Source organism: Callospermophilus lateralis, unplaced genomic scaffold, assembly GCF_048772815.1.
Source record: "Callospermophilus lateralis isolate mCalLat2 unplaced genomic scaffold, mCalLat2.hap1 Scaffold_322, whole genome shotgun sequence".
Taxonomy (NCBI): Eukaryota; Metazoa; Chordata; class Mammalia; order Rodentia; family Sciuridae; genus Callospermophilus; species Callospermophilus lateralis.
In genome coordinates, this window is record NW_027513801.1 from 1,098,910 (window position 1) to 1,126,548 (window position 27,639).

General features: G+C 40.2%; 1 protein-coding gene across 1 annotated transcript; it reads right to left on the minus strand.

Moving 5' to 3' along the window:
• Positions 1-264: 264 nt before the first annotated feature.
• LOC143640518 (uncharacterized protein C8orf34-like) lies at positions 265-21,655 on the minus strand. Its single transcript, XM_077108270.1, has 3 exons — positions 21,522-21,655; positions 16,418-16,590; positions 265-326 (listed from the first exon to the last, which is right to left on the minus strand). The coding sequence occupies exons 1-3, from the start codon at positions 21,633-21,635 to the stop codon at positions 299-301; spliced, it is 315 nt and encodes a 104-aa protein (XP_076964385.1). The 5' UTR covers positions 21,636-21,655; the 3' UTR covers positions 265-298.
• Between the last annotated feature and the right edge of the window lie 5,984 nt (positions 21,656-27,639).

Below are 27,639 nucleotides of genomic sequence, written 5' to 3' on the forward strand. Positions count from 1 at the left end.
ATCTAATTCACACTCTCAAGTTGTATTCTGTAAAACTTTCTAATATATTTGTTTTTTTTATTGGTTGTTCAAAACATTACAATGCTGTTGACACATCATATTTAATACATTTGATTCAAGTGGGCTATGAACTCCCATTTTTACCATGTGTACAGATTGCAGAATCACATTGGTTACTTTCTATTATATTTGTATATATGTGTCTACACACACACACACACACACACACACTGCATACTGTATTTCTTACTTGACTATAAATACCTCAAAGGATGTTCCAACTCCTTCATGGTGTGTATTATAGCTTCAGGATTCTTCCCCAACATCTGCAACATAGAATAACATATATTATACTATTTTTTGTCAAAAAATAGTATCACATATGCCCCCCAACACAAAGTACCCAGCATGGCAGTGATACATCTGACTGTTAGATCTCTGGACCCCTGAAGGTTTTTTTGTTGTTGTTTATTATTCTAGGGAATAGGAAATTTTTGCTTATATTAATGCAAATGAAGAGATGACCAAAAGCATATTAGAGACACTCCCCTTCAATATGTGTACTAAAAATATAACTAAAAGTTCCTTTGTAGGAGATTTGCAAAGGATCACTGGAATGTTTTAATGTTCATGTATTATAATTCTCTGCAAATGATTTCTGGATATTCCCATCTAAATAATGAAGTTCGAACTCAAGTTGAAAATATGTCAACAACCAAATATAATAGTTTGAAGCAAAACCAAGGAAGGTTTTCTTTAAGAAAGGAGGAGAAGAAGAAGAAAAATAAAACCAGAAAATGTGCAGGCCTTTTGACAGTCTAAAAAGGAAAATCCATATTATCTTCTATGTTTAGTTTTAGAGATTTATGTTCTGAGTCTACAGTAATTCTTCTAGCTTAAATAGTACATTGTGCACAAATATGCACTTAAATAAACTCTGACTAATCTAATGATCGTGAAAATATTTTTTCACATTATAGAGAATAAAAAACTTTCAAAAACTTAGTAAATGCATTTACTATTACTTATAACATCTTAGGAACTTGAACTGCATTTGGCACGTGGCTTAGAACATTGTTTGGGTTCCCATAACACTCGATAACAAAATGTTACCGAATAGATGCTGAAACACAAGAAAATATCTTCAGGACTTGATGGGTTCTTAACTTTTCCACTGGCTGCATTATTGTATTACATGGATCTCACCATGGTGGCTGGATGCTAACTTATTCCCAGGCACTGAGGTGGGATGGTGTGGGCAAAAGAAAACTAAGAAGCTTCCAGGAAACTTCATGCTTGACCAGTCCTGGACCACAGGGGGAAAAAATTACAGAGAATTTTGAACCTTTAGGAGTCACATGAAATCTTTTTAAATGCTGCCATCTTAAATTTTCAATAAATGAAAGATTCATGTCATGGATCTGGTTCATTCCTGCATTTTGCTTTAACTTGGATTGGTTCCTGCTTTTCAGTTCTTGATGGTTCAAGGTCAAATATGTTTTCTTTTAATGAGAAGTAGAGAGACTGGCTTGTATAGAACTTTGCCAACTTAAAAACAAGGATTTTTTTTCTTGTGAATAGAAAATTGTGACCTCAAGTGGTTATAATTATAAATGATAATAGAGTATTGTGCTAGGTGACAGGCAGTTATTTAAGTTTGAATCCTTATGAACTTATTTATTCCTAAGAGCAACACCATGCAATAGATATTATTATTTGTATTTTATAGATGGGAAACCCAAGGCAAATATATGTAATTAACTTGGTCAATATCATATAGTAAGCAGTTGAGTTCAGAGTTGAAGTCAGTGACCAGAGGATGGATAACAATCATGTGTGTTTTGCAGAAGAAACTCTTGGAGATGCAGGATATGTATTAGTTTCCTGTCATTATAATGAGATACCTGAGAATTAATTTTTTAATATTTATTTTTTTAGTTATAGGTGGACACATTTTATATTTGTGTGGAGCTGAGGATCAAATCCAGTGCCTCATGCATGCTAGGCAAATGCTCTACCTCTGAGCCACAACCCCAGCCCTGGTAATTAATTTTTAAAGGAAAAAAAAAGATGTATTTTGCCTCATAGATTTAGAAGATTCAGTCCAGGTGCATTATACTTGCTGAATGAATGTGTTTGAATGGATTTTCTCAAATGTCATCATTGGATTATAGCAAGGCAAACACAGGGCCATGTTCAGCTCCTCAAAGGCCACACTTCAACCTGCACTCATTTGGAATTTGTGCAGGCAGAGATGGCACAAAAAACAGCTGAAGTTAGGATTCAGAAACATAAGTGAAAACTGTGTAGTGAGGAACATTTCACAGGACTGTTACTGTAAAACACAGGCTTACCAGGATAAAACAGTATTTAGCATGTGAAAGATGTTTTCATACATCATCATAAAGTCCTATTTTTTTCAACTATGCAGATTGATTTAGTGAAAAGTAAAAAAAAAATACATGTGTAGATTTTCAATAATCTGGTTAACTGTGGTCATCAACAGTCACAATAATTACTGGAATTTTTTAGAATATCATATATTTCAAGATGAGACCTACTCAGATTGAGGTAATTGGGAAGTTATTTTATCAGTATCTGAGATTTAGAGCACTAACTTCAGTGGTTCTTAAAAAAATTGTTATATCTTAAAACAACACATGTTGGGGTATGTTATTCTCCACTATGTACTAATTCTATATTAAATCATTTTTGTATTGTATTGAATAACTTTACATATAGTATTTTAAGCAATCTTATGGACAATATTGAAGGATACACAGATTTAATTTTTTAAAATTTTCAGACTTTTGTCAAGAATCTTTTAATCCTCATTTTAAAGTGACAATTTTTTGTCATCCCGAGAGTTCTATTCATCAATACTCAAAAGAAAAAAAAATTGACAAAAGTGCATTTGTATGGTACTCTGTATTTCAGAGTGTTCTATATACCTTAAATTATAGACAGATAGATAGATAGATACGTAGATAGATAGATACACACATAGATAGATAGATACATACATACATACATAGATAATTTTTCAGAAAACATTTAGGGTCCCCTTCCTTTTTGTATTTTGATATCATTGAGAAAAAGCATTCATTTTTCACTAGGTAAAACGTGTGTTCTTAATTTGCAAGGATGGGGAGCTTTTTGTTTTCAGGGGTCTTTGATTTAAAAAAAACAACAGTGAATATCCTTTTTCTAGAAGGTTGATCAGGATGTAAAACAATTTGCCAAAAGAATGCCTTAAGGTACTGAGTCCCTCTAACAAATTAAGTTTTTATTTTACAAAATTTGGCATGATATTGAGGTTACAGAAATTCAATGACGACATTCAGCAAAATAATCAGTATAATTATAAACTGTTCATGATTACTCATTTTAAAACAAGTGATATCTGTTTGTAATAACTTTATTTGGGTTGGCAATATAATTTTAGTTTTATATAATTATGAGCTAAGGATGGAAAGCATAAAGCATGACTAATGTTTTAATTTTTACACATCTCTGGAATGTGACTATTAGATATATGCCTCAGCACCAATTATAAGAAAGCCTAAAAATTTTTACAAGTAATCTTTCATAATAAAATCTGTAGAAAGCTAGTTATCTGTCAAATATAATTCTGAGGATTTAAAAAATGAATAAAAATCAGAATAAATCACATGGAAAAAATCAAACACATAATAGCTATTTGAGTTTCAACTAAAATAAGATGATAAATTCATGCAATGTAATAAAAATGGGCTCATATTTACAAACTGAAAAATCTTTTAAACTAATAAAGCCCCTCAAAATTTTCTTTAAGAAGAATGGAATAAATATAATTTTTATAAATTACTTTTTTTCTATCATGACACCTTTTCACCATATTTTCAAAAAAAACTGATTTCAATACATCTTTTTTTAAAAATTGGTACCAGGCATTGAACCCAGAGGCACTTAACCACTGAGCCACATCCCTAGCCCTTTCTATTTTTTTTATAGTTTGAGATAAGGTCTCACTAAGTTGCTTAGGGTCTTTCTAAGTTGCTGAGGATGTCTTTGAACTTGTGATTGTCCTACCTCAGCCTCTTGAATCACTGGGATTATGGGCATGCACCACCATGCCTGTCTAGATTTTAATAATTTTTAAGAAAAATTCTTAGTAAAATATTTTACTCATTGTGGCCATTAATTGCCAACATAAATATTTAATAATGTTTTGCATTTGTGGTTGAGAACTACATGGTTTGATGTTACATGTCAGATATATTATTCAATGTCTCATAATTACAGAATCAATTTCCAAGGTGTTTAAAACTGTTGTGTATTAAAATTCTACAAGTTTGGCTATTTTATTACCTGATAGGTAGCATTAATATTACATTAAAACTACTTTTGTACTATGCATTTATAGACAGTATTTAAAACAATCTTACAGAGAACACTTATTCTATTTTAAAAATTATAGATGCCATATATAATATTTTCATATACCTAAAACAGTTAAAAAAGAAATCCACATATATACAATTAAACAACTGAGTAATTAACTATTAATCAATAATATATTAACAATGCTAGATATTTTCATGGCTGAAATAAGAATCACCACTTTTACTAATATCTACTAGTACAAGTAAAAAATGTTTCCCTTTATATCAACCTATTTTATTGAGGAATAATCATTGTTTATATTAATATTAGGTAATAATTATACCTTTGACTTATGCATTACCTCATAAGGTTTACAGAGTGCTTCCCATGCATGATAAATTAAATTTTAGCCAGTTATAGCCTGATATACATAACAAGTTAAACCCTTAAAAACACATAAGTTTTAGCATACTCATTCTACAACATATCATAGATTCAAGAAGATATTTGAAATACCAAATGTCTCTCTTGCATCTTACAATAGTCCTATGACCTAAAATTTGATATCACATAAATTTTCAAGAACTTAACATTTGTATTTTGCATGTTACTCTACAAACAGTTTCAAAACTAAGAAAATGTACATCACAGGGAAACTTTATAACTTAGAAACCAACATTATTATTCCACCACAAACCTATGCTGAGATGTGTGGAATTACAAAGAGAAAGTCCAAACTGAAATATTAAACTTGCTCAGTACACAGACTAAACTGTCTAAATGAAAAAAAAAAAAAGAATTAACAAAGGACAATTATGAATTGCTTATCATTACATATTCTCCAAAACCCAATCCTCTAGTTGGAAAACAAGAAATGTCATAACAGAGCAGTTGAGATGTAGGAGATACCAGCACTGAGAAGTAACCTGTGTCTCATTTAAGAATCCCTTGGTCTCATCCCCCCTCACTGTTACTGACCAAAACAGAGGACCCGTCACAGAAGAGCCCATATCTCTGTGAACAAACCTACAGGAGTAATGACAACACGACACCCAATAATCTTATTCCTACTTGTCCTTCAGGACTAACCAGGGGCATCAGCATGTCTAAGACACATTCTCTGATCACTGTCCCTCACTTCTGGATTAAATGTCACCTTTATATGCAAGTGGGTGTTAGCCCAATTATTGCAGGTAGAAAACACCACTAGAGTGATGTATTTACATTTTTAGTTTGAGTGCTTTGAGTGCAAATTTCCTGCAAACAGACAATTATTATTTTATTTTTATATCCCTGGGACCAAACCCAGCCTAGCACATAAATGCTCAGTAAATGTTTATTGAATGTTGAATGGAAGTTGAATGTAGATACTGTGACTACATCTGGCACATCTACAACACTAATGATTTAGAGGGAAGGAGAAAGAGTTAATTGCTTTAAAATGCAAAAAAAAAAAAAAGAAATATTATTAATTGCATGTAGTAAAAATGCCACTATACAGTTTCCCTAATGGTGGAACTAAAGCAGTTATTATACCAGGAACCATTTTGAACCTACCATTATTGACTATGTAACACCTCTGAAGTATAAATATGGAGACATGCATCATTTATTATAATGAAAGTACTTTACTACCATTGACACTTTAAATCAAGATATGTGATTTAGAAAAAAACTATTTTTAGAACATTTCTTTTTCTCCCTGGGACTCCATATTTTATATGTAAAACTTATGTGAAGCTTTCAAAGTATTACATTATTTTTCTCTTTCCAGTTAAATATAGTAGTATCTTGTCACAAAAAAAATCAGAAATTATTTAAAATATTTATATGGAAAAACTGATATCACTGAATTAAAAACACATTGTGTTACAGATGGCTAACTCTCTAAAATAAAATTTCATTTTCTTCTTTTGAAAACATGATTTTCCAAAGTGAGGCTCAATTTAAAAACTACCTATGTGTTGGGGAGTTAGGGGTGTATTTCAGTGGTACAGCATTTGCCTAGCATGCACAAGGCCCTGGGTTCAATCCCTTATGCCACAATAAATGAATAAATAAGAGAAATTTATACAGGAGCAAAATATAAATATGCTTCACTAAGACATATGAAAAGATATTCTATATATACAAGATTTCTTTTCTTGCTTTCATTGTCTGTAATGTAGATTATAGTATTGCCTATTATATAGACAATTTGACAACTTAAAAGGGCTAATATTTGTAGCACTATGGAAAGTAGCTAGACTAATATGCTTGTTGAATAGAGCAACTGAAGTTCTCATTTTGATTTTGCATTTTATACTGTAAACTTAAATGACAACAAAATATTTTATTGAATAATATCATATGCTTAATAAAATTACTTTGTTTTTATGCAAAAATTCAATTATAGTTCTATAGATATTTTCCCCTTTATTAATAAATAATAATTCTCCAAGTAATACTGTTTGAAGCAGGTGTTTTATGAAGATTCTGACAAGTTTATTTATTATTATCTACCTAAATTATATACAATAACTAGAAATTACATGTTTTATGCAAAATTAAGATATATACTATCTTAAAGATGTTATTTGATACAAATAAACATAACGCCAATGTTTATTTTTATTCCCATAAAATAACATTGTTTTGTAAAGCTAATATATGATCAAAACATGCCTAGTTACAAATAAATTTATCTTCCTGAATGTAATCTTAGATTTCTACTCCAGGTCCATAACTGTTTTTCTAGATTCCTTGGGGCTGGATGTGCTCAGCTGCATAAACTGTATTTTATGTGACACCTCCAAGGAGGGTCTGAGGCTTGACTTTGCTATCAATTACAGTAGTTCTCTATGTCGTTATGTATCAGCATCACCACTGAGTAGGTTAAATAAAGAATCTACGGTGTTCAGATCTGGTTTTGCTGTCATGAGTTATGAAAACCATTTCAGTTTTCTGAGCAGCTTGAATTTCATAATTACAGATAAGGACTGTGAGGAACACATCAGAACACACAATTGATAGGTTCCCAAATGCTGCTGTTAGGTGGGGGCTGAGCCTTGATGAGCATTGATGAGTCTTGATGCTGGAATTTCAGAAGGCAGAAGTTAAGTCATTGGAATGACAATGGGAGACATTAAAAGCCTTCCGGTTGACATTGATAAAGGTGGTTTCAACAGGTGGTGGAAATAAAATTCTTTTGGGAAAAGATTACAAGTAGAGGGGGATAGTGAACAGAAAATAATGGCAGTGAGGAGCCTGGCTGTAAGAACAATGAAAAACAGAGCATTGACAGCTGTGGCCAGGAAGGAGGCTTCCTTTTGTAGAGAGGCATCCCATCAGAGTTTTATGGTGATGGGAATGATCTAGCAGAGAGAATAGAGGCAGACACAGGGAATAAGCAGCTTGCATAGTGGCTGAGACTACGCATCTAGAACTAAGTGAGGGGCTTGTTTTGGGTGGGAGTGTGGGCTGCACCCATTTGGGCACAGGTGAAATAAGCCCACCCATGGTGCTGGGAGGGTGATTGTGGAGGAAGAGTCTTTGAACCTATTTCCTCCATGAAACAGAAAGCAGCATCATCATTAGAGAAGAAGAGGAGGAGAAGAGTTTGGGATTTGAGGAGAGAAGTGAAGACGTGAAATCATTTCTGAGGAAAGTGGATATGTGGATTGTTCAGCCACTGGCAACAACTTTGCCAAGCAGCTCCAGCGTGCACCTGCATTTGGGAGGTCATGAGTTCAGTGACGCCAGCCAGTGGAGCCACAGGTTCTCCAGCCTTTGCTGGTTTCACCACAGAAAGAAGAATTGGATTGTTAAAAGGAAACTAAGACAAAGGAAACGAGAGTCTAGTGAGTTGAAGGTATCTTTAAGAGACTGACTACAATAGTGGGCCATGGACAAAAGCTGAATAAGGAGAAAAACAAGGAACCAGGTGGTGGGTCAGGAGCAATGGAAATTTAACACAATCAAAAATTATCAGGATGGAAACTTGGCACACTCAAAAGTTGGGTGCCAGAAGGAATGAACAAGGACAAAGGCTGAGAGAGGGTGAGATACCTAAAATTGACAATAGCAATGGCAGATAATGATAATGAGAGGGTCCAGGATATGATAGAGCGAATGAGTGGGTCAGACAAGGTGGAATTCAAAACCAATAATAAAGAGCAGGTGAAGGAAAGGAGGGATCAGATTTGGGAAAGAATCACTGATGTTTATATTGATTTCACCAGGAAGATAAGGATTTAGGGAAAGTGCCTAAGTGGGAAGGGGAAAAGACCAGGGGATGGTCAAGCATGGCTTCAAGAACATGTGGATGAAGATCAGGCTGAAAACATGATATTCTGGAAGCCACAATTCTAGGGAGAATTTTTTTGAGGGGTGGTGGTGTGGCAGGTAAATTGATAGATCAAAATCTGTAAGCAGCAGAGAAGCAAAGACTGGTCCTGCCTCTTCTCTGGCCCCACAGGCTGAAGATCAAAGAAGCAAAAAATAGCATAATTACAAGAAAATAGCCTCAAAATAAAAACCTTCTTCTCAGCAAAAGAAACAATCAACAAGGTGAATAGGGAGCCTACCTTTTGGGAGCAAATTTTTGCCACATGCAAGTCTGATAGAGCATTAATCTCCAGGATCAGAACTCAAAAAAGCAAACAACCCAATCAATAAATGAGCTAAAGAGCTGAACAGACACTTCTCAGAAGATGATACATAATTGATCAATAAATATATAAAAAAGTTTAACATCTCTAGCAGCTAGAGAAATGGAAATCAAAACTACTCTAAGATTTCATCTCGCGCCAGTCAGAATGGCAGTTATCAAGAATACAAACAACAGTGTTGGTGAGGATGTGGAAAAAAAGACACACTCATACATTGCTGGTGGGACTGCACATTGGTGCTACCAAACTGGAAAGCAGTTTGGAGATTCCTTAGAAAACTTGGAATGGAACCAGCATTTCACCAGGTATCCCACTCTTGGCTTATACCCAAAGGACTTACAAATGGCATACTATGGTAATGTGGCCACATTAATGTTTACAGCAGCTCAATTCACAATAGCTGAACTATGGAACTAATCTAGATGTCCTTCAATAGATGAATGGATAAAGTGTGGTATATATATACACAACGGAATAGTACTCAGCATTAAAAAATAAAATAATGGCATTTGCAGGTAAATGGATGAAGTTGGAGAATATCATGCTAAGCAAAATAAGCCAATCCCAAAAAACTAAAGGCCAAATGTTCTGTCTGATGAGTGGATGCTGATGCATAATGGAGGGGAGAGCATGAGAAAAATGGAGAAACTTTGGGCACAGGGGAAGGTGGGGTAGGGTGGGGGTATGGGGTAAGGAAAGATGTTGGAATGAGATGGACATCACTACCCTAAGTGCATGTATGACTGCATATAAGGTGCAACGCTATATTGTGTACAACCAGAGAAATGAAAAGTTGTGATGCAATTATATACAATGAATCAAAATGTGTTCTGCTATCATATATACCTAATTAAGATTTAATTAAGTAATTAATAAGAGAGAGAGAGAGAGAGAGAGAGAGCGAGTGAGAGAGCACAAGAGCACAATGTTGTGGGCAGCCAGAATGCAGAGAGCAGTGTTGAGTGAAATAAAAGGAAGAGAGGACTGAGGTCTTTCGAAGAGCATCTAAGGGTTCTCAGAGCCTTCATCTGGCCCTCCCTTTTCCAGCTCTCAGTCCTGGAACTCTTGTGCAGAGAGAGGCTGTAAATCATTTAAGGGCACAGAATTTGGACCAAGAGAGTCTGGTAACCAACCTTGGAACAGAGAAACAAACACTCTGGGACTTGGTTTCCTCATTGCTACAATAAGGATAATAATAATGCTTTCATAAAGATAAAGCAAATCTTAGATTTCATCTCATTCCAGTCAGAATGTCAGCTATTGTGAAGACAAAGAACAATAAGTGTTGGTGAGGATGTGGGAAAAAATGATACACTCATACACTGCTGGTGGGACTGCAAACTGGTATAGCCAATATGGAAAGTAATATGGAGATTTCTTGGAAAATTGGGAATGAAACCACAATTTGACCCAGCTATCCCTCTCCTCAGTCTATTCCCAAAGGACTTAAAAACAGTATACTAAAGGGACACAGCCACATCAATGTTACATCAGCACAATTCACAATAGCTAAACTGTGGAACCAAATTAAATACCCTTCAGTAGATGAATGGATTAAAAAATGTGGCATACGTACAAAACGGAATATTACTCAGCAATAAAAGAGAATAAAATCATTGCATTTTCAGGTAAATGGATGGAGTTAGAGAAGATTATGCTAAGTGAAGTTAGCCAATCCCAAGAAACCAAATGTTGAATGTTTTCTCTGATATAAGGAAGCTGATCATAGTGGGATAGGGAGAGGAAGCATTGGAGGAATAGACAAATTCTAGATAGGGCAGAGGGGTGGGAGGGGAAAGGAGGCAATAGGAGGTTAGAAACAATGGTGAAATGTGATGGATGTTATTATGCAAAGTACATGTATGAAGACACGAATTGGTGTGAATATGCTTTGTATACAATCAGAGAAATGAAAAACTGTGCTATATATGTGTAATAAGAATTGTAATGCATTCCACTGTCATATATAAATTAAAAAGTTGATTATAAAAAAAGATAAAGTGAATCAAGATAGAATGCACAGAGCAGTCTCTAAGTGGTAATTTAATAGATCATGTGTTCAAAGAACACCAGGTGGCATCCTGAAGATTTGCATGGCTTCCAACATAACAAGAAAGGGAACATTTTGGGAGACCTTATGAAAAAAAGCAGCAGTCAATATTTCCATTTGGTGTTAATATATTCAAAGAATCATTTTGCTTTGGTTTAGAAGGGTAACTTCAAAACTGGATTAAATGAAAACATAAAAGTTTAAATTTAGTGGCCAACCTCCCCTACCTCAGCCCTCGTGGGCCTATCAGTCCTGGTGAAACCCCTTCCAGCTCCTCCACATATCCCACCTCCTGTCTCCAGTCTCTCCCGTGTTTCCAACCTTGCTCCACTCTGCATCATGCTCTGTCCCTGAGCACAGATTGGTAAAATTCATTTAATCTGGCCCATTGTCTCTGTGTGGTAGAAATCTGGATGATGTCTCTCGAGAACTAACTCTTGAGCTTGTAGAGTGCACCTTCATGGCATTTGAGAAAGAATCTATCTCTTTTCTTAACTACAATTAGAAATTAAGTGGCTGCCTTCATATTAAAGCCCAGGGAGTTGAAGAGATCATAAAGTTTCATGCTTAGCTGTTGTACTTAGGTTTTTATGTAGAAGAGCTTAAAAAAGCTAAATACTATGTTTTATAATCAATTTAGTGAATGTTCACTTATTAAATGCTTATTATGTGCCTAGCAGTGTGGGAGCCGAATTGCAGAAGTAAGACTCTTCTTTTTCTTTTCCTTACTTTCTTTCCCTCTTTCTTTCTCATTTCCTGAATGTTAAAGAAGCAAATGTTTTGAATACAGTATTTTTTTTCTTTCACATTACTCTTACCCAGTATCTAGCACATTATCTGCTATTAATGTTCAATAAATATTTAGCAAGTTGACTTTTTTCTTTTTGAACTACTTTTTTCCCTCTTACAAACACATTAAATAAATTCAAAATTAAAGGGATCCATATGTCTTCAACATGAGAGATAAGAAAATCCAGGTAAATAGGAAGATTGATACTAAAAAGAAGAAAAAAAAACACATAGATAGTAATGTTGAAGATGAAGAATAAAAGTTAGATTATAAATGCATAACTTCTATGCATCAACCTGCAATTATCAAGATGATTTCAGGAGGGTTGAAGCAAGTATTTTTTTAATCTCATGAAAACACATGGTGTTGACATTAATATAGCACAGGTCTGGAAGACCTAGATATGGAGTAAGCCTCAAATGTTGCTTAACACACATGAAGTCTATGGATAACTAGTACTGTGTTTTGCAAAATAACATGTTTTTCTACTCAAATAAATTAATGTATTGCTAAACACCTTAAAATAAATTTTAAGCCATATGAAAATAAATTCATTGATATTCTGGAATAAGTGTGTGCTTTATATTTCTAGTTTTAAACAAATTTATTAGTCATGAGGTACAAATTTTGTATATTTTGGATATTAAGGCTTCTCTTTTGGATTTCTTTGACAGATTTACCACTATTAATCAATATTTTATACCCTTAAAATTTTCATGTTAGAGTATATCTAAATTACTTAAGTTTGACTTTTCTTTGTTGTTTTTTACATTTTTTGTATGATGTCCACAATAATCAAAATATGACAGTAGTAGGGCAATTTCTTTGCTCTCGGTCTTTGCATGTAAAAGAGTACCCTCTCTTTGATCTGCTTTGTTCTTCTTATCCTGCTTCATTTCCCATCATATGACCTAATACCTCTTAAATTTATGTCACACATTTGTAAGTTGCCTGGTCTATTTCTCTGGAAAGGGAGCATTTCCTAGCTTTATTCACTGGCATATCAGAAGTCATTTTGAACTTTAAAGAAAGGGAAACTTCTTAACAGGAAGAAAATTTAGTTTCTATAGAGACATTTAACCTATATTTTTAAATAATAAGATTTAGATTAATTATATGGCATGTTTAAAATCAAATAGCAGTGCTAAGTTACAAAGCCATTTCACCAGATCTATAATATTTATGGATATTATTCTTGTTTTAGTAAGGTGGTTCAGCTTCAAAGGAGCCTCATTAGGTTTTCAAGGCTTGATGAGCCTATTTACAAATTAACATTAAGATTTAACAAGTTATTTTAGGAAATTCATTACATAGCTATTGCAATGTCTAATTAAGATGGTTTAAAGTAAGATTATATAAGATTATGAAAATTTTTGTTTACATTTATTTTTGTTAACATGTGATTATTTTTTATAACTCTTCATGTGCAGTAGGTATATATGCTTTCCGACTAACTGTCCAGACAAGCTACAGCTTGTCTGTAATAGGTGGTATCTGACAAACACAGGAAGTCTTGAAGCATTCCCCAACACATCCCCCTCACTTTTATAAACACCCTTTCTTCTCTTGTTTAGGGGTTTTTTAATTTCTTTTTTTAAAGCTCTCTCAATTATGAATTTGAAAGTCAAAGAAAGAATAGGTGGAAAAAGTCCATCAACACAAAATACAAAATTTTGCATGGAATTTAAGAGATTTACAGAGCTCTTAAGTCCCATCCAGAGACTGGCTAGGGGTCATGGATGTCATATTAGTGTCTCCTGTTCTTTTCTGTTAGTTTCCCCATAGTACCCTTGCAACTGCCTTCACTTTAACCAGCACTGAACCATTAGAGGTGTCAGTTACACATTTCAAAATTGTTGAACCTTTTTGTACAATGCCATACTTGGGGGAGGGGGGCTAAGGAAAAAAGTTTAATTGAAATACATTATTTTAAAAAATTCTCTAGGAAAATATTTCAGGTAAGTTTCTACCCATAAGACTCTCAAGGTTTAGTATAACATCTATTTAATTCTCTTTAAGAGTGACAATTCAGCCTGTTATGTTTCTATCATTCTGCATGAAAGGGAAAGTTGGCTACTTGCTAAATATGGAGTATTGTAATAACAACAATTCAGAGAAAAATATGAACAATAGATGTAGGAAAAAATGTGCAAGGGATATGGGCAACAACTAAAGATAGACAATAAGTTAATAAGCTGGTGAATAAGTTTTACCTTGCAGATGTCTAGTAACAGTCCTTACCTCCATCACTCCTTTAACAGAAGCTTATCGACAACAACCATATGCAAGCCCCAGTGGGAGAAAGAAAAATGGATGAAGTCAGGCTTGAAAATCAAATTTTCTTTGAGGAGTCTAGAATATCATTCAGCCTGCTAATGTTTAATAAGGCTAAATTATTGTACATGTTCATTACTATTTAAGGGGAAAGACTAATATTATAGGTACAGATTCTACATCCATTAAAAAGTTATCTACATCACTTTCTTATTCATCCAAATCAAGCTGAATTCTGTGTGAGCTAGTAGCAAAAACATAGGAATTCTGTCTTGAATTAGAAAAAAGGGAGAAATGTAGTTTCTAACAGAATTTACCACTGTTCTCTACATGTATTTCAGATATTTTTTCTGCTCTAATGGAACATCAAGGTAGAATTTCACCACTTTCTTATATTCATAAGTATGTCTGAACCCATAACTTAAACACAAAGAAAAATAAAAGTGAAAGCAACTTTCCAAGACAAATATTTGAAAGCTCTTCATAGACTGCATGCCTGTAATCTCAATGACTCAGGAGGCTGAGACAGGAGGGTTGCAAGTTCAAAGCCAACCTCAGTAACTTAATAAGGCCCTGAGCCACTTCAGGAGACCCTGTCTCAAAATTTTAAAAAAATAAATAAATAAAAGAAGAATGGGGATGAGCCTCAGTGGATAAGCACCCCTGGTTTCAATCCCTAATACTACTACTAATAATAATGAGTTTCAGAGGAAGGTATTCAATTAGGATTGCAGAAAATGATTCAATTAGGATTCCCCTTTATTCAGCATTCCAAAGAGAATAAGAGCTTCCTCACTGAAGCAAGGAAGAACATAGAAGCAGTGAGATAGCCATGATTATTATTATGATTAAATAAAAATAAAATGAAAGCTGACATTTCTCTATTTTACATTTAAGAACTAAATATCTACCAATGAATAAAGATAAAGGTCTAGTGGGTGTTATAAGTCTTATATTAAAAATAAAATTACCCTCATTGATAGGTGAAATTGATCTGGCGTTTCACAGAAGAAGATAAATGGATTTTTAAAAATGTTTTTCTCCTCCTTACTTAAGACACTTCAACTATTTATATTATTTAAAAGTTATTTCTCATGGAAATAGAATCAATTTTATATATGTCTGAAGCACATTAATGAGTATTTTGAACTTCTTTCCCTCCACCCAAGTTATAAGTCAAAGCAAAGAAACTCTGAAAGCTATTACATGTAGAAAATGGTTTTCTCTTTGAGGAAAAAAGTATTTATGGGCTGCTGCTAAATTTAACAGAGGCAATACAAATTTAGTGTGGCTGATTTATGCATAGGAGCAAGGTTTTTGTGGTGGTCAGATAATGACATAGAAAGTTCCTATTACAAGTTTCTGGTACATTTTAATTATGAATATTTAAATGTTTTCTCAATTTCGTGTCAGCCACGCTTCCCATAATGCTTTCCACCTCAACTTCCTTGAAGTTTTCATTTTACTTTGAGTTGCACTCTCAAAATGATATTACAAAAACAACAACAACAAAAACAAGATAATCTTGAATATGCTCTACCTAATAAATATGATCTGGACATTTCAACATTACTCCACTTGTACCAGAATAAGGATGCTTAAGGCAAATCTGCCACCATTTGGGCATCAGGGCTCTGAGTAAGAGTTATATGTACTTGCAAGTTTAGAATAGTTTTAAAAATTAAATATTATGGATAATTATATTGAATCATAGTTTTCAACTATAAACCTAAATAGTTCTAAAGCAAGATTTCTATTTTCTTATATTTCACATTTAATCTACTTCTTACACTATATTATGCATTTAAGTTTTTTTCTTCCTGATGATGAATTACATCATTCTAATACCTCAGGAATCCCCTCTCCAAGTCTTAACAGCCAGCCACTTGCTGCCCAGTGTTATAGTTGGTCTTGACTAACAGCTTATAACCTTGAAACTATTTTCCCTTTTGGTTTTAGTAGCAAAAAGATGGTAACCACCTAGATGTGAAGAAAAACACCCAAACCAAGAGCAAGCCTAATGACACTCTAAGTTGACATGTAAAACTATGTACTTATTATGTGTGATGTGATGTTTTGAAGCATACACACACACACACACACACACACACACACACACACACACACACATCATGGTAAAATTAAATCTAGCTAAATGTTTTATCCCACACAAAGCTTACCAGTTTTTCTATATAAAATTACTATGAGGTATCTCATCAAAATCCTGCACTTGGGTTTATTTTCCATTCATCTTTTAGTCATAGAATCCCGGAAGGCATCTCTGCTTACCTTCCTGCAGGGCTAGAGCCACTGTCTTCACTTTCCCATTGGTCATTTTTACTTCTTGAAACTGGGGGCTGCAGAATTCCAGCAGCTAGTGGATCAGCATCGTTTTCTTCTCTACCAATCCATTCTCCAATCACTGGGGGCCTCAGAAGAGAGGAACTGAATTCCATTGTTTCCTTAAGAGAAGAAAAGAATGTGCTGCTTTAGATGGCTTTTTCTTGTTCATGGACAACAGGAAAATAACCCTGTCTAGAGGGTTGGCTGCTCACTCAAACCAAAATGTTCTTTTCTTTCTCCTGAATTGACCTAAAACTTCAGTTCTCCTCATCTCTACTCAACTTCATGTTCTGTGTGGTTTATGCTGATTCCTGAGGATCACTGTGATACAGGATTTAGTAGTAAAATCTTGGATTTGGATTTGGAAGGTTACACATGTGTTCTCAGATGAGGAGTAGGACTAGCATTCCTGGTGGAAGGAGGAGGGTGCTTTAGGGCCCACAAATTGAGAGCGTGGTGTCACTCCTGGAAATAGTACATAATTTCTCTGGAAGAAATTGGGTTGGGGTCAACAGACAAAGTGAAGAGGCAATAGGGCCAGATGGACACATCATCTCCAATTGTGAAGACTCCTGGACTTTTAAAGATCCAGTAGAGGTATGTCATACTAATTCAAAAAAAGTTAATCTCTTCTCATAGATTTAAAATGAGGTAACTCATTCAATTGAATGACTTGAACATGATTCAGCTATAAAAATTGTGTTGCATGAAGATACTGAATATATGTAATTGCTAGGGATATTTTAAGTGAAAAAAGGACAAGTTAAAAAGAAATACATATACATTGATCTAATTTTCGTTTAGAATTCACATGGATTGACACCCATCATTCATTCATTTTCTAATGTCCATTGATTCTTAGTATGTGCAAAAAGCTGCTCTTTACTAGGCAAAACATTGAGTAAAACCAACGTTTTATAAAGGTTTTATTTGAAGGGAAGAATTGAGGGTGATCTTAAACTTTTGATTTGGTATTTCCATGTCTTTTCAACATTTTATGATAAATATAATCTGGTGATTTTGAAAATAGTTTGATCTCAGAAACACATGCTTTATTTAAATTATGTCTAATGATAAGTTTTAGTATTAGAAGTGTCTTGAACAATTTTGAAAATGTAGATCTTGTGTTCTGAGTCTTTACAATTCACAAATATATAAATCCAATACATGATACAACAAAAATAATAATATCATATATGTAATACAATGTGTAGATAAATATAATTTCAAAAGCAGCATATAAAAAATAATGTAGATAATATTTGATAAGAATTTATCAAATATAATTTCAAAAGAAGCATATAAGGAATGATGTAGATAATATTTGATAATAATTTCTCCAAGTGTGAATAAGTAATAAAAGGTAGTTGGATACCTAAATACTGTTTTAGCCTATGAAACATAGTAGATGTACTTTAATAAGAGTGTGTGGGCTGGGGATGTGGCTCAGGCGGTAGCGCGCTCGCCTGGCATGCGTGCGGCCTGGGTTCGATCCTCAGCACCACATACAAACAAAGATGTTGTGTCCGCCGAGAACTAAAAAAAATAAATATTAAAAAAATTCTCTCTCTCTCTGTCTCTCTCTCTCTCCTCTCTCACTCTCTCTTAAAAAATATTTAATAAGAGTGTGTAACTTTTTTTTTAAAGAGAGAGTGGGAGAGAGAGAGAGTGGGGGAGGGAGAAAGAGAGAGAATTTTTTAATACCCAATGTACTATTATATTGGCAGAATTAAAACGTCACTATTGAAAAATCCACAGGTACCAACACCAGCAGCCTTTGCCTTAATAAAAAGCCTCAGCTAACAATCCGGCGACATGGACAAGATGACATTTGCTTTTAAGAAAAAGTGAGCTTCAGAGAAGGGAGAAAGGCCTACCGTCCTAACTCATGTCTTGTGGTGGATTAGCAACCTTCACTTCATCCCTCAAAGAAGCAAGCCTCCAGGGAAAAGCCCCTCATGGCAAAGACACATTGCAGGAGCCACCAACGCAGGCTAAATGTAACTGCGAAGAGCACACAACACCAAGGACTCCCCGTCCTTCCTAACCCACCAGGAACCCCAGGAAACAAATGTCTTTTTTGTCTCTAAATTCCCACCATGCACTAAGGCACCAGAACTATTCCTAACCCCCCTCCAAGGAAACAGCAACCTGCAGGAAAGGCCAAGGAGGCGTCTGGGAGCTCCGTGCTGCCTGAAGGGCACACAGGGCAGGGCTGAAGGTCTGCGGGGTCCGCGTCACACAGCCTCACTATAGAGTACAGGCAAAGCCCCCTGGGGAAAGAGAAGGCCGTGAGAGCCAAGTTCCAGCATGACCAGCTGTGGCAGCTAGTGTAGCTGCCAGGGAGGCCAGGAGGACAGTAAGGGATCACCTTTTCCATCTAGGGACACCGCCGGCTTCCTCAAGGATGTCGGCATTCTATTGTTTGCTGGGGTAGAGGGACCTGTCCCTGGCCCCACTGCGAGGATGATGTGGAGAGACTCCTTGGTCGCCCTGGCTGGGATCCTGGCCACATAGTGCACTTGGCTGTGTGCTGTCCCTGCATGTGGGCTGAGGGTGGGGGGCCTGTTCCTTGGAGTAACTGTCCACATCAGCATTGCAGTCACTGCACCCAAGAGGGCCACTGGGTTCTGAAGGAGAGATGGGCCAGGTCAGAGACACCCCCACAGAACAGGCCACCCACCTGCACCCAAGTGGGGGTCCTGCCCCCGGCCTGCAAACGCCCCTTCCCAAAAGACCTTCACAGAAAAGGCTGGGCACATGCCACACCATTAGTGGAGATGGGGTCCCTCTTGCTCACATGCCCCAGATTAAGCTAATCTTGTACTTAGTGACTGTAGTCACGCTACTGTGATCAGAGGAAAAAAAAAGAAAAAAGAAAAACCCCAACAATTAGGTACCATGCAGGGTTAAGAGTTTTCTGAACTATTAGAAATTTAACCTCAAAACAGCCCTGGTGAACAGATACTAAAACCCCCTATGTTGCTTATTATTCTGGAAAATTCTTGCTCAGGTTTACTGTACCATAAATAGTAACTAAGAGACACACTCCTCTAGAATTAAAAGGGCACCAGGCAAGAGCTTCCTGTTTATATACTAAATACCCAATTTAGAGAGTGCTAGATGGAAATGTAGGCATCTCCCCTCTTCATTTAGTGAGTGGGTCAACCCAGATCTTGATTTCAAAAAGACACTACTTTTCCTGGTGGAAGCATCACCTGCCCATCGTAGGTGGACCAGGTGTCCCAGTGGCTTTTTCTGACACTTTCCAGGGCTCTTTACTGTATCTAACACAGAGCTTGGGCTGCCTCTGCATGATGCTGTGGATGTAACCTTTGGGAAGAGGCCCGCGTCTCTCAGACACACACCTGCAACAGACTCCCCAGGTTAGAAACTGCAGAGGAGGTCTCAGTGAGTTTGAGGAGCAGGACGGGTGGGGCTGCTGCTGTAGTCTCTCTATCAGTGTGAGTTACTACTGTGCCACCACGAAGCTGGCAATGGGCCTGTTTTCTAGTACCATTTTCCCAGCAAGCACTCTTTGAGCATCTGCAGCCATGTTAGAGGACCAGCTCTCTCAGGCCCGGCCTTCAGCTCAGCAAGCGCTCACAATCTCCCACCAACTGAAACAGCGGCCCCTGCAGAGAGCTTTCCCTGTGAGTATGGAATACAGAGCAGGTCTTGGCACTGCCGCTGCACTCGCATCCCTTGGTACCTTCATGGTGCCAGAGCCCCCACACAGATCCCAAAATCCAGGGATGCTCAAGTCCCTTGTATATAACAACACACCATTTGCACATAACCTGAATACACTGTCCCATGTAAGTCACCCTAGATTAAGCATTGTGACTAGTAGAATGTAACTTTGTGTGCACAGCTATTGGACTGTGTTTTGGGGGAATAATGACAAGGAAAAGAAGGCTGCATGTGCATCACCTTCTCCGCCCTGGATATTTCTAGTGTGTAGAGAATCGAACCCACAGATACCAAGGGCCAACTGTGGAAGCAGGGCTTGGTTTCAGGGCCTGGGGTTTCCCTTCAGCTGTTTCTGACAGTGATCCTAACTTATCGAACTGGGAGGCTTACTGCTAAGCCCAGATGGTGACCTTCTGGAGAGACAGGATGTTGAAACCTCTGCAGAGCTTGCACAGACCAGGACTGAGCTGAACAACAGAGGCCTGGGCCAGCAGCTGCCTCGTTCACCTGATGCTCCCTCCTACCTAACGCCAGACACCTGAATAGGGAGCTAGAGGCCATCTCCACCTACGGAGGACAGTCACCTAGATAGAGCTCCATCTCACTGTGTCAGAGGCCTTACTGTTGCTCTCGATGTGCTTGTTGGCCCAATGGCCACCCTCAGTCCTGATTGAGGTTTCTCACCAGTCAGAAAGGGTCCCCTGAGAAGAGAGGTAGCTTGGAACATCTGGTGGCATAATAGTTTCATCTTCAAGGAGATAAGACAATGAAATATTTAGGATTGCGGTGACAACAGATGCAGATGCGCATTCACTGTCAGGCCCCGAACAGGATCCCCTGGCAACAGCCATCGAGTCTGCGCAGAGACCAGGAGTTGGTGCAGGTAGGAGGCCCTCCCAGACCCGAGCTGAACCTGAGCCCAGGTCAAAAGCATGTGAGACCACAAAAGACAGGGAAGAGTGACAGGAAGGGAGACAGAACTAATAAATCCACAGCACTGTGATGCTTCAAGGACAATCCACCTCCGTTTATGAGGAGGACATCAGCAGGAAGTTCTTTTTTTTTTTTTTTACTTGTCAATAGACCTTTAGTTTATCTATTTATATGCTATGCTGAGGATCAAACCCAGTGCCTCACTCATGCCAGGCAAGTGCACTACCACTGAGCCCCAGCCCTAGCCCCAAGGCAGCTCCATTTCTGGCTCTGCCCTGACTATGAACCCAGTGTCCGCAAGACCAAGGGTTCAGTTCTCCAGAACCACATTCCCAGAGGTCCTGGTGTTCCCAGAGCATGAGAGCTCTTGAAGAGTGTGGACCTGGCTTCTCCTGCCCTGGAAATGAACGGCCACCGTGCTCACCTGTGTTGGTGACACTGTACTCCTCGCTCTTCTTCCTGGTTTGGTAGATGATGCACACCCACACCAGCGACATAAGAACAATGCTGCACACCACGGTAATGGTGAAGATGCCATGGTGGTCCTTCCTGCAGCCAGGCGTGGGCAAGATGCTCAGCTGGCTGTGAGCGGGCTCCGTGCCCAGGGTGTTGGACATCTCGCAGGTGTACTGGCCCGCGTCCTCCACCACCACGTTCTGGACCACCAGCAGCTGGTTGTCGGAGGTGAAGTGGTGCCTGTCGGTGAGGCTCAGGAGGCAGTTCCCCTTGAGCCAGGTGATGCGGGGGGAGGGGCTGCCAGTCATTGCACTGGAGGGCCACCATCTCCCCCACAGACACCACGAGGTCTTCCAAGGGTACCACCAAGGACGGGGTCTCTGCAAGAGATCAAGAGACAGCACACTCACTCTGGGGCCTCAGTGCTGTGGTCTGCTTGGTTCTCTAGACATGGCATAATCCCACCTGAGGGCTTCCATCAGCGTGGCAAGCTTTTCAGAAGATGGCTGATCTCTGGTCATAAAGGTTCCTGTTCCCAAACTGTGCTGTGTCCCTGTTCTTGACTAAGACCACACCCCTCCTGCATGCTCGTTGGTCACCAGTTGCTCAAGGTTCTGGCACTGCACTGGCCTTTAGGGGCCGGCTCTGCCCTCTTCTGCTCTCCTGCCCAGGACCCCATCGCTTGGTCACTCCCACAGTGAATGCCATACAAGATGCGCAGGTTCTTGAGTCCCTTGAAGGCGCCTTTGGTGATGTGGCTGATGGAGTTGTGGCTGAGGCACAGGATGCTCAAACTGCCCAGCTTGGCCAGGCTCTCCTTGTCCAGCCACGTGAGGTTGTTGAAGGACAGAATCCAGGGGAGGTGGAGGGGCACAGGCCATTATCAGGCTTCACAGACTTGCTTACAACAACCCATGGGATCTCCGTGGGCAGGGAGCATCTCACAGTGGATGTGCAGCTAGGTCATCCACCTGGCCTAACAACAGGGATGGCTGTGCAGGTCCCAGTGTGGTTAAACTGTGGGGATGGCACAAGGTCATGCAATACAAAACCTCCCTGCTGGTGTCCAGGCTGGTCCTGATTCAGACTTTTCTTGGCAGAGGCCCGACACCGTGGATAGGCCCCTTGTGGGTCAGATGCTGCCACTCCATGCACTGGACAGCAGAGGGCACCATGCATCCCTGCCTGGGACAACCACTGCAGGGCCTCAGCCTCAGGCTGGAGGCTCTGGCCTGAGTGTCACCTACCCTCCCTGTGAGCAGGACAGGACACACCCCAAATCATCCATTTAGCCTGCATGTGAGACTCCAACCCTCCTCCCAGACACCCTTGCATTTCTGACACAACCCTGGCGCTGGTCACTTGGCATACGGGTCACCTCTGATTGAAAAATGGGAAGTTTGGGCTGGGTCAGGAAGAACAAAAATAGTATCAGTGAAGATTAATGGGTTTTTAAAGGGGGCAGCAGGCAGCCTTCTTTCCCTGCTGGAGAAATAAGTCATGGTTTCTGTCAGTCACAAGACCTGGCAGGAGACCAAAATTATATCCTCACCTGCAATTAAGGAATTTGGCTTAGGGGAGGGGCGGGAAAGCAACCCTCAGCCTGCCTCTGAGGTGACCTGAGAACGGGGCAAGCTTCTAGGACTGGTCAAGGCATACTGCAGTGACCCCCGGTCCCTCTAAAGGGCACAGCAGACAGCGGTCCACAGCCAGAAAGGGGAGCAGGGAGCTCAAAGCCCCATCAAGGCTCTGGAGCACAGCTTCTCCCAGGAGGTCACACACCCTCTGCTGAGTCACAGGACGGTGGCTCCTCACCCTAGGAACTAGACAGGCTCAGGACTGTGGGACTCAACCTGCCCTGCTTCCCCAGGGCTCCTGGACTAGGACAACAGAGAACCACGTGTCCCTGGAGTTACCTCATGCGGTCCTCACCTGAGCAAAGAGTGTGCCATCTGATACCACAAAAGGGAGGAAGCAGCACCCTAAAGCACCAGGAGGGCGAATCTAACACCCCAAGTCCAAGGGCAGTGAGCGGGGAGGGAGAGGCAGGCTGTTGCATGGCACACGCTCTGACCACTGACCCACAGAGACTGAAACGCCAGGTCAGCAGAGGGATGCTTGTGGGCCCGAGATGCAAGGGACACACAACTGGAGGGACCGGCTAAGGACTCGGGCTGCAAGCGCAGCATGAAGTTCCAGGTCCCTGTGAGTGTGCCTGGCACCCATAATGCTTGCTCACATTAAGTGACGATTTTTCTAGGCCAAGCCTATGAAAAGTGGGAAAGGAGAAAACCCTCCCAAACTCTCCTGAAAAATAAGGAAACCCAACCGGCCTAAACTAGAGCATTATGAAACTGAAAATTTCCACCTAGCGAGGACCTGTTCCCCCAACACAAGCAGAGATCTAGAAACGGGTGCAGACACGGGAACATGGCCATGTTCTCCGACCTTTGGCTATGCAGCTCCGGCTGTGCATGCAGGACAGAGAGGGGACCCAGGTTCCCTCTCCAGGGGTCACCACTGTGGCTCTCAGCTTGGGCAACAGTGAGCTCAGGTGCCCTCAGGCCCAGCCTGGGTGTCCTGCCTGGGGATCTTCCAAAGGAATGGAGGGTGGGGGGACACTGTGAGCCTCCATGCACATCCACCTCCTCCACCAGGCACGACAGGTAAAGGGAAGAGCCAGGTCCCTGGGGAAGCTGACTGAGGTGCAAGCGCTGAGGACACACAGATTCTTCCAGTCAGCGGGTCGCCATTGCTCTGTTCATGATCCCAGTGTGGTTCAAACACACTGCTTCTCTCTCTCTCTCTCTCTCTCTCTCACTGGGGCTTGAACCCAGGGGTGCTCTACCACTGAGCAACATTGCCAGCTTTTTTTTTTTTGAAATAGGTCCCACTAATTTGCTGAGGCTGGCCTCAAACTTGTGATACTCCTGCCTTGGCCTCCCAGGTCACTGGCATTACAGGTATGCCACACCATGGCCCAGAGGCCTAAGGTACCATCACTCTGCAAGAAGCTACAGTGAGAAGGGTTCTTTAGGTTGCCCTTCCCAGACAGAGCCCTTGACTTCAGGAGCTTTTTTCACACCCAAGAAATCCCTGGGGACAGAGGCTCTTCATGGGGACCGACAGGCTACACCTGTGTTATTTCAAAAATAGGAGGTATGAAGGGCCTGGAGCTCAAAGACCTGACATTCCTGCTTTGGGCCTGGCTGGCCTGGACATCTATCCTTCTTTCTGCCAGAACAGGGCCACCGGCCTGCCTGCCTCTGAGCTGCCTTTGCCCCCGAGGCCTACACCCCTTCTTAGTCCACTGCTCTCTGCCATCGCAGTGGATGCGTGAGATGGAGTTGTGGCCAAGGTGCAGCTGGTGCAGGGCCGTGAGGCCAAAGAGGGAGCCGCTGTTCACTTCCACCAGGCTGTTGTGCTCGAGGTGTCTGCAATGACAGTGCCCGGAGTCAAAGGGGTCCGACCTTTACCCAATACCCGGAGTGTGCCTGGTCAACGCTCCGATCAGACACGGTGGTCACACTGAGGGTGTAAGAGCACATGGGAAGCATGGAGACCCCCTGGTGTGCATACACATGGCAGAGAGAAGACAGGCAGACCCCAGTGGAGGGCCTCCAGGCCAAGACATACTCAGAAAGTTTGGAAGGGCAGGGGATGTTAGCCATAAGTCACTTTCAGCTAAGTCAAAGTGAACCAGGCAGATGAGTGGGCAGAGGAGCTCTCAGCAAGGGCAAAGTCAGGAGAGGAACAGAGAGAGAAGGGGAAAAGGGAGGCAGCCCTTATCCTCATCCACCTGAAAAAATCCACTGTGCCAGGAGACATGGCATTAGCTCTGGGGTCCAATGACTGTATGATTTTTGTTTTTCTGGTACCCAGGATTGAACCCAGGAGTGCTTAACCACTGAGCCCCAGCCCCAGCCCTACTTATATTTTTTATTTAGAGACAGGGTCTCACTGAGCTGCTTAGGGCTTTGCTAAGTTGCTGAGGCTGGCTTTGAACTCACGATCCTCCTGCCTCAGCCTCCTGAGATGCTGGAATTACAGGTGTGTGCCACTACTCCCAGCTCCATGACTATAAGATTTAAATCTTGATTTTGCTATTTTGATGGCTTAATGAGTCTGAACACCTGCGAAATGGAAATATCCAGAAGAATCCACCTCATGGTGCTGTATGGAGAGGGAATAGAGAATGTACCTCGGGGTTGTGGGCAGTGTGAGGATCTGGCTCCCAACATGCTCATTAAGTATGCACCGTAGGTCCCTGACTTACAGTATTCCAACTTGTGATGTCCACACTCTATGAAGGTGTGAGACTAACACACATTCTGCAGAAACTCCGCTTTGAATTCCGAATCTAGATCTTTCCTAACTGGTACAATCCTTTCTCAATGCTGGGAGTGGCAGAGAGATGGCTCCCCCTCACCCCTGTAGTACCCAGAGGAAACAACTGACACTCTACCATGTGTTGTGCTACAAGCTAGGATGCCCTGGGGACTAGGAATTAAGTGTATTTTCAACTTATGACATCCTCAGCTCACAGTGGGCATCTCAGGATATGACCCCACTGAATGAAGAGCATTCATGTGCCATTTCCTCACTTCTCAGAATCCTCACCAATGACAGCTCTGCCTAGACACCTGGTTTCTCTCATGGAAGTTACCGATGCACATTTTGCTCTTTTTTTGGTACCCGGAATTGGACTCAGGGGTGCTTAACCACTGAGCCACACCCCCACCCTTTTTTATATTTGATTTAGAGACAAGGTCTCGCTGAGCTGCTTAGGATCTTGATAAGTTGCTGAGGCTGGCCTCAAACTTGCAATCCTCCTGCCTCAGCCTCCTCAGCCACTGGGATTACAGGCACACACCACCATGACCGGCCCTAATTTGTATAAATTCGTTCCACATAAAAATGAAATGGTAGAGCCTCACACTGTTTTCTTCTGAAAATTCTCTTAATCCTCAGACCATCATCAACTTAGAACTTCAGATTCTAAATGACAGACTTGAGGAAGGAAGAGTGTTCTGGAATATGCATGACAGAGCTCCAGCCCAGCTGAAGTGGCAAAGGAGAAGAAGCCACTAGCATCCTGGTCATGCAAAGCAGAGATGCTTCTGCACAGTACACTGTGGGTCCCTGAAGAGAAGAAGCCCACAGGGTCAGAGCCTCCCTGTGCACATTACACACACACACACACACACACACACACACACACACACCCCTGCCGAGTTTCCCAGCCAGCGAGCCAGCGGGTATCTAATGCAAAAACATTTGCAGTCAGGGCATCTGATGGGATCTCCATATATGGGGCAAGCGCAGTGGGGGACCCCCCATGAAGCACACACATTCAGCTGCTGGCTCTAGTACTAGAGAGCCTCGGGAGACTGAAAGGACTCTGGGTGGCCTGGAGGGGCAGGGAAAGACACATGGAGCTAATGGGAAAGCCCTGGTTTCCCCCAACTATTTCTGGAGCATCTCGTGACCCAACCTCCTCAGCATCATGGAGACCTTCTCCGCAGACAGCCCAGGATCCACACCCCACTGAGCCTCAACAACTGTTCTCGTCAATTTAAACCAAATTTCCACTACTGGCTTGATTTCTTGACATTTATTCTTCCAATAATAAAAAGAAGTCAAAAATCAATCAATTAATCAATCAATCAAGAGCCAAGCATGGTAGCACAGGGTTATAATCCCAGGGGCGTGGGAGGATTGTGAGTTCAGAGCCAGCCTCAGCAACTCAGCAAGGCCCTAAGCAACTCAATGAGACTCTGTCTCTAAATAAAATACAAAATACAGCTGGGGAGGTAGCTCAGTGCTTGAGTGCCCCTGAGTTCAATCCCCGGTACCAAAAAAAAAAAAAAAAAGCGAGAGACCATCATAAATCAACCACCTCATAAGATTTAGGAGATAAAAATTGCCATCTCCTGCTTACCGCCTTTAGCCATGCTAACTTCCTGCCAAATTCAAGAAATGTCGAGGATGCCATCAAGCCTGAGGTACTTATTTTACGGGTACCTTTAAAAACAACACTAAAACCTCTGAGATAAATAAACAGAATGAATGCAGCCTAAGCACTA

Excerpts from the sequence above, each read along its gene's own strand:
- LOC143640518 (XM_077108270.1), bottom strand. The coding sequence starts at position 21,635 with ATGGCATCTTCACCATTACCGTGGTGTGCAGCATTGTTCTTATGTCGC. Across the intron at positions 16,591-21,521 it reads GTACAGTGTCACCAACACAG|GAAACAATGGAATTCAGTTC; the intron begins GTGAGCACGGTG and ends TCTTCTCTTAAG. Across the intron at positions 327-16,417 it reads GGCTCTAGCCCTGCAGGAAG|ATGTTGGGGAAGAATCCTGA; the intron begins GTAAGCAGAGAT and ends TCTATGTTGCAG.